The following is a 7,826-nucleotide window of genomic DNA, read 5'->3' on the forward strand; positions in this document are numbered from 1 at the left end:
GGGGGGGGGGGGGGGGGGGGGGGGGGGGTCTATCGCCTTGCGCCCCCACAGTCCCCGGAGACTTGGAGAAGCGGCTTCTATAAATCTCCTCTCAATCTCATGTAGGCCTATAGAGCACTCCTATGAGTGCCGCACCGCTCCTCCTCCACTTAGTGTGTGGACTCAATCACTTGTTTCACAATTATTGAATTTAGCTCACAGACATTTCAGTGATGGCACACTTTGCTCAGTGGTGGCAGTCTATTAGCGAATGATCATTTTTCACCAGCGTTTTCAAACCGTTAAGATATTTTCATCACATGGGATATAGAAAAAATGATAAGGTCACTCTGAGGGCGTTTGCAAATGAGTTCTGCCCTAAATGTGGATACGTGATGTCAGTAATTGATCACGACCAAGCGAGCCCAGCCTTGTGGGGACCTCACAGCACAATTGAATAAGAACGTCCCGGGAATAGGTCTTGTTAACGGCTTCGCCAGTTCTGAGGTTGACTTTATTGTTGCCATAAATGTTGATATTTTGTTGTTCATTTCAATTTACTTGTTTTATTTCTTTTATTTTCCCCCATTCACACCCCACAACTGTATTCTTTTTCTCGTCCATGCTTGCCCCTTCTAAACTGCCACTGCCAGCGGGCTTTGTGAAATCACCTCTGTCTGAAACCAAGCTCACGGGCGACACCTTTGAGCTTTTCTGTGATGTAGTGGGAAACCCCACTCCTGAAATCCAGTGGTGGTACTCTGAGATCAATCGAGCCGATTCCTTCAGGCAGCTATGGGACGGGGCCCGCAAGCGGCGGGTGTCCATCAGCACCGTCTATGGTGTCGATGCAGTTAGTGTGCTGGGAGTATCCTATCTCACGCTGGACGACATCGGGACGTACGAGTGCAGAGCCAGCAACGACCCAAGACGCAACGACCTGCACATAAATCCCGCCACCACCTGGGTCCGCGCACAGGCTACGATAACCGTGCTGCAGAGTGAGTGGTCAGTGTGGTGGAAACATCCTCCCCTCTCCTGAGAGAAACCGAATTGAACAGTTCCTGTGTGATTCAGCCTCCCTCCCGACATCTTTAGAGGACCACTAACTCCCTTTGTAGGTGCCGCCTTCGTAGCGTCCTCATAGCACTGAAAAATAATGCGCCGCCGTTTGTGTTGATGTTCTCTTTTCAAGCAGATCTATCCGCTGTCCATGGATCCACAGCTACCATAGAACCCTTTATCTTTCCCGTGCTTTGTTCACTTTCATTGGCTCCCAATTTACAGATTCCTCTTTAAAATGGTTGGATGTTGCACAAAATGTCATTTGAGTTGTCTAACTTCTGTGGGATAGTTAACCCAAACTAAATCTCATGAGGGCAGGAAAAATGCAAGCCTCAAACGTTTATCTCATGGAAACAATTTAATTCAGTACAAACAAACCTCAAATGTCTGGATATGATTTCAAGACTGATTTTTGAATGCACATTAAGAGGTTCACCAGTGTGTCCATGTACAAACAAGATAATCAGGATTAGTCTGACTACAAACACCCAAATCAGGATTTTGCATGCTTTTGAGCACAAAGCTTCCCCAAGCAGAATTGTGGCGTTTACCTTTGAGTCACTCTTTGAAGTTATTCCATTGCAGATCTCACTTATAGGATACAGAATCTGAATGGTATTTTAAGTACATATAAAAGCAGTTTCATAATCACAGTGTGCTCAAATTTACGCTCAGTCACCACAATTTTACCAGATATTCATTCTACAGCCTTGAATGTACAAGATGTTGGCAATTTTTTTTTTGTACATTTTTGAGTGCCCATCTGAGGCCTCAATCACATTTTTCAAGTCGCCATCATAACTCACATTCAGAGTCAGCTCCACGTCTGTCTGGGCTAATCGGTGTCTTTCTTCCAGAGCCGTCAATCGCTGCCTCCGAGCACACGTCCCTTCCCGTAGAAGGCCACAGTCCACCTCTCACTCTGCAGTGCAACTTGAGCAGCAGCGACTATGCCGTCCTGGAGAGCTACTGGATGAAAAATGGGGAGGAGATCCCAGAAACACGCACTGCCAATCGGAACATCGAGTACAGGTAAGCGTCTCCTCAACTTAAGTGTGCGCATATGTTGCACGAGAGGTTTCGTGACATACTGTGAGTTCACTTGCAGGCTGAATAAACCGAGAGGAGATGACGCTGGTGTGTACATGTGCGTCTTCACTTTTGGGATGTCTCCTGCTGCCAACACCACGATTGAAGTTAAAGGTCTGTGCTGGTTTGTGAGCCGCAAGCCTTGTTCGATTCTTTTTTTTTTTTTTTCCTCCCCAAGGCCACATTGCTTATACCAATAAAACTGGCGCAAGGCACCCTCAAGAACGAGCAGGCTTGTCGGGGCAAGGGGAAGGACCTGCGATTTGCTCACGGGAAGCCGCAGCCCTTGACACCTCCGTCCAAACAGTGGCCAGCTCAGTGGCAGCAGATGGTGTCTTGTTTGTGTGATACACAGGGATTATGTCTCAACAACAGAATCGAATTGCACACACTCCCGTGGAGGGAAATTAGCATCACATGAGAAAATGATTGTGGTGTTGGACGGGAATGGCATACATACCCTTACTGGGTTTTGTGTTGACATTAAAATATAGGTTGCTCATACCGTTGCCATTTTTGGGTTCTCCTGAAATGTGATGATTTTGGAGGTGCAAGGATGTACGGTAAAGTATTCTATATATGTCTCAAATTGAATGTCAGCATTGTAACAAGACAGGCACAATGTTGGTTTTGATGTGTATATATTTTGTGAAAGCAGATCTTATTGTGTTCTCTGATCTTGTATTATCTATTTTTCTTTTAGCCGCTCCTGAGATTACAGGCCACAAGCGCAGTGAAAATAAGAATGAGGGCCAGCGTGCTTTGCTGTACTGTAAATCCGTGGGCTACCCTAATCCTAGCTGGACCTGGCGTAAACTTGAAAACGGCATATATAGGGTATGATATGTCTCTTTGTGTGACTTTCTGGACATAGTATACAGTCATACCTCAGTTTTCGACCTTAATCCGTTCCAGAAGGCGTCACTCCCTCGTGTAAGGAAGCCGAGAGGAGTCAGTGGCGCATTCGGGTTTGGTCGAAAACCGATTCTCGGTCGTAATCCGAGGCGAAAAATTATCTGGTCAAAAAACGATTTGGTTGAGAACAGAGACATTTGAAAACTGAGGTATGACTGTACTTTGTTTTTATTTCAGTAGGATGAAATAAGTTCTGTTCATTAGAAGCCTGATTCGGTTGTTGTTTTTAGTGCTTGATCAGCAACAAATTTGCCCAGACTTTATGAGAAGAATGAACTTTATGTAAGCATTAGATAAGATAACCTTATACTTAAATAAAAATTTGAACTACAAACCTGTAAAAGGAGGCCTTCACAGTTCAATAATCTATTAACAATTTGGACAGCTTGATTAAAACTCTGTAAGCTTTAAAAAAAAAAAAAAACACAGACAACAGCAATATTGCGCTACTACATGAATGTGACCGTCTCGATTTTGATTTGATAGGAAATCGACAACTCATCCGGACGCTTCTCCATCAGCAGCAAAGACAATTACACCGAGCTCAGCATCACCAATCTGGACATTAATTTGGACCCAGGCGAGTACCAGTGCAACGCCACCAATTTGATTGGCAGCAGTGACGAGAGGTCCGTGCTGAGAGTCCGCAGCCATTTGGCCCCCTTATGGCCTCTTTTGGGGGTGTTGGCTGAGATCATCATCCTGATCGTCATCATCGTTGTTTATGAGAAGCGTAAGAAGCCTGAGGATTTACAAGACGGTGAGTCACCAACCCTTTTGAGCTCTGTTTGCTATTTTAATCCTATTTATCGTGCCGGCGTTTTAAATACTTGTGTACAAGCGAGGAGAAACGATTGTCATGGAATTATAAAAAAAAAAAACATGATCAAGCACCAATTATTTTGAGGAATAGAACAACATAAAATGCACCAAGAGGGTCCGAGCGTGTGTGAGCATTCCTAGCTTTCCTTTCCCTGCTGATGCGATCGTTGCTGATGGTAATAATGTATGTCGCTGCAGTGTCTCTGCCGCAGAGCAGTTTGCGTGCCGCACAGCGATGCAGGAAAGTGGGATGCTTCCCATCACACACGCACACACTTGTCGAGGCAAGCGAGGCCAGTGTGCGCTCTGCACTCATCACAAGCCCTCAAAGCGTTCTCGCGATATTCCTTCACCGGAGAGACCAACTTGGCCACTTGACATGGCTGCGGCAGCATTCAAAAATTCAGTCGCACGGGGTTATATTCAAAGGCAGACACTGTCGCCGGAGGTTGCACCTTGTCAGGACAATTTCACGCATTTAATATTCATGAGAAATGGGAGACTGCGTTGTCGCGGAGATGGACGTTCTCAATGATTAATCGTGTCTCGGGGACTTTTCACGCGGCTAGTTGCTGTACGTGCAAGCAATAGATACAGTCACTGTTAAATTCTGCAAATGCCAACATGGGATTTTCCCACCCTACCGACGCCCTTCAGTCTTCTGCTGGATCCTAAATTATGCATCCATGGTATTTTGTCAACCTTTTACTTCCAAACTGGAATTTTGATATTGCCATATGGAGGAGTGATTCCTCTCCGACTTGCAATGACCGAACGTCATCACCTTTTCATGAAGATTCATTAGTTGAAATGCATTTGAAAAAAGTTTAAATATTGTCTTTTTATATTTCGTTTAGACATATCCGATGAACACTGCTCGCGTGAAGCAGGAATCCGAATTGGCGCGTCAATTGTTCATCATGAATGTTGTAACTGCATTGCCTTAAATTAGGCCACCTTCTTCTGCTGAATATTTTATTATTATCGTTATCTTCCTTTTTCCAATTGCCCAACCTAACGCTGTATTTGGTAAGTGTGAGACTGCATGCTTCAGCCTCATCCTCTCTCACTTCACAGGATAGAATTTGGGGAACTTTTGTGTTCAAATGATGCAATGCCTTGATTTTGACGCATTCGACGCATCCCTTCTTGCACATTGAAACCTTTTTACTTGTTTTGAGTCCATATTACTGTCATTGTTTCACATTCCCTCAGTAATTACCGAGGGCAAGTATTGTTGACACCTTTTTAGCAACGTTATTTGTCTATGCATGAAAATCGTATTGTTGCAATTTTACCCCGCATTTCATTTGTCTGTGAAATTTGATATTGTTCCGCACTGGACCGCATTCTGATAGTAACGTTACAAGGCTGCATTTTAATTGTTTCATTGCTCATAAATGAAATGTGAAATGAAAACTTTATAACATAATCTACCATCTGAAATACGCTTAGGCTGTGGACATGAAAAAAAAAACCCTTCAGTCCTTCATTTCCTTTTATTTGCACATCTCATTTTTGATCTTCATATTTCCCCTCGCTGCTTCAGATGATGACCCGGCAGGACCAGTGTAAGTATGAACATTTTCTCTGTCGAGCTTTGAGTAAACTTAAAAACGGAATTGTTGCTAGGCTAAGATGAAGTTCAGTGTAAAATCTTGACCTTTATTTGGGGGTGTGAAACGTTGCCGTGTGGTGATATTGACCTAGAAACTTGCATGTATTGTACCCGTTTTCCGACAAAGGGCTGTGTGATATGACAGTGGGTTAATGTGATGATCATAGCGTTTTTCCACCTGGAGGAAGCAATCCATCCTGCCACGTGACCAAATTGCATGCATTCTCTTTGAAGATGAGCAGAATATATCAACATGGAGGAAAACGAACAGGGCAGCCGTGACATGAGTGAGTGTTTTTGCAAGGCGCATCAGATTCTGTGAAACCATTCATTTCAGAAAATCTGTTACGGCGCAATACTCTGTTGCAATGGCTTCACCTACATGGGGACATAACAACCTTGTCATATCAAACAGCCTGAGGGAGGCACGCAGAAGACAAATTGTGCCGCGGTATAGCTTTCTATCAATTCCTTCGCGTATTATCAGCGAGATGGCATGAAGTTTAACAGAACATGTTGCTTTTGCAACACAGAAGTGTTGGTGTTTGAATGCACGGCATTGTATCAACTGTGATCCGCCGGTGTCATTTACTCCTTTCTAAAGGAAAACCAATTCGACCAACAACCACAAAGACAAGAACCTGCGCCAGAGGAATACAAATTGAGCCGCCTGTCTACAGAGTGAGTAGTCAATTATTAAAAGGACCAAACCGTCCGCCTGATGATAAATATGTATTACGAGCCCATAGGGACACATTACACAATGACCCAATGTGTGAAGTTAGCGCAGAATCATGACGTGTGGCAGGCTTACCCTGAGATGTGTTTTCATTTTATTTGCAGGTTACATTTTACATGTATTGACCACTTGAAGGTAAACAACAAATGGAATCGACGCCAGCTGTTGCTAGAATATTTCTGCCATTCAAAGTGTGGTTGAATGAGGCATGCCTTATGATTTTTTTTTTTTCTGGTGTTTTCTGGCGCGAGATGCTCTTATTCATTCATATCCTGACGGGATTGTTACCATCAACCATTGTTACTGCATGCAAACAGTGGCGTGTATGATTTAGTTGCTCTCCCCCTCTTATTCGCTACTTTTACACTTTTACTACTTAGAAAATAATTGCATGCGAGATGTTGGCCCGCGACTCGAGACAGCTTTTTCTCCTGTATATTTATTTATTTTTCCTCTCAACGCGACTTAAATGAGATAATCTATACATTTCAAGAGAGAAAATGATCACCTTTCAGCAATGTAGAAAATGACGCCATCAGATATGGCAGTTTTGTACGGTTTTATCATGCGGCTGCATATCAATTACCTAAGATTCATCATAATATTAACACTACATTTCAAGGGCTTTGCAACGTCCCTCTAAGATTCCATTTATGTATGTATGTACGAATCACTAGAGCTATGTACTGATGATAAATAGTATGATGCACTTAAATGTTGACAATAATGGGAACCTGTACAAACCTATTTTATGAAATCTGTAACTATCATTCTAACATTGTTTTGTCATGACAGTGTGTATTGTACAGCATGGCTTTTCTCCTATGCAACTAATATCCATACAAAACATTGCAGCTTTTATTTATTTTTTTTCTTTCTGTGACAAAGCTTTAAACTATAGTAGGATCATCTATAGGGCATAGACGTTGTAGTACACTGCTGCATGGTTTCTGTACAGCGGACGGGATTGGACAGCCTGCTACACAAATTCTCGAGTCATTTTTAAGAATAAACATTTGAAAGAAAAAAAACCACTGGCTTTGATCTGGTTTCTTTGCCTAACCAGTTAAAAAAGGGTCACTAGCAACGCCGAACAGGAGGATTTTTGTATTACAGCGCACTCTAGTGGCTGCAACGGGTCAGTGGACGTCAACGATGACTGATATCAAGAAGAGCAAAATGGTGCTTGAGTCAAATAAATAATCTTAGGCCTGCCTACTGTAATAGAATGAATGTACTTTGTTATATTTTCATATGAAAATACTCTGTTCTTATTTGAATTGCCGAATCTAAACAACAACCGTCACTTTCCCTTCTGGTTATCCTGATGGAGTCTCTCAAATCACAACTTTTTACCAGAAGTCATAACCCCTCTTTTTTTTTTTTTTAGTTTCCCCAACTGTCTACAGAAGTTCCCGCGATTGTTTTTTTTTTTTTTTAGTTTCCCCAACTGTCTACAGAAGTTCCCGCGATTGTTTTTTTTTTTTTTTAGTTTCCCCAACTGTCTACAGAAGTTCCCGCGATTGTTTTTTTTTTTTTTTAGTTTCCCCAACTGTCTACAGAAGTTCCCGCGATTGTTTTTTTTTTTTTTTAGTTTCC

At 42.7% G+C, this 7,826-nt stretch overlaps 1 protein-coding gene across 3 annotated transcripts in view; it reads left to right on the forward strand.

Annotated features, from left to right (window-relative positions):
• The window catches only part of LOC109507599 (neuroplastin-like), a 9,495-nt gene extending 2,237 nt beyond the window's left edge, over nucleotides 1-7,258 (forward strand). The window contains exons 1-8 of one of the 3 annotated variants that reach the window (XM_019857137.1): nucleotides 586-980; nucleotides 1,902-2,076; nucleotides 2,153-2,247; nucleotides 2,837-2,970; nucleotides 3,535-3,808; nucleotides 5,420-5,441; nucleotides 6,093-6,169; nucleotides 6,332-7,258. In XM_019857137.1, coding sequence (XP_019712696.1) covers nucleotides 602-980; nucleotides 1,902-2,076; nucleotides 2,153-2,247; nucleotides 2,837-2,970; nucleotides 3,535-3,808; nucleotides 5,420-5,441; nucleotides 6,093-6,153 — 1,140 coding nt within the window. In that variant the 5' untranslated portion in view covers nucleotides 586-601 and the 3' untranslated portion in view covers nucleotides 6,154-6,169; nucleotides 6,332-7,258. Of the gene's footprint in view, nucleotides 1-585; nucleotides 981-1,901; nucleotides 2,077-2,152; nucleotides 2,248-2,836; nucleotides 2,971-3,534; nucleotides 3,809-5,419; nucleotides 5,442-6,092; nucleotides 6,170-6,331 lie in introns of those variants that run through there. The other 2 variants (XM_019857135.1, XM_019857136.1) reach the window with 2 other exon arrangements.
• The last annotated feature ends 568 nt before the right edge of the window (nucleotides 7,259-7,826 follow it).

Source organism: Hippocampus comes, unplaced genomic scaffold (genome assembly GCF_001891065.2).
Source record: "Hippocampus comes isolate QL1 unplaced genomic scaffold, H_comes_QL1_v1.1 scaffold186, whole genome shotgun sequence".
Classification (NCBI taxonomy): domain Eukaryota; kingdom Metazoa; phylum Chordata; class Actinopteri; order Syngnathiformes; family Syngnathidae; genus Hippocampus; species Hippocampus comes.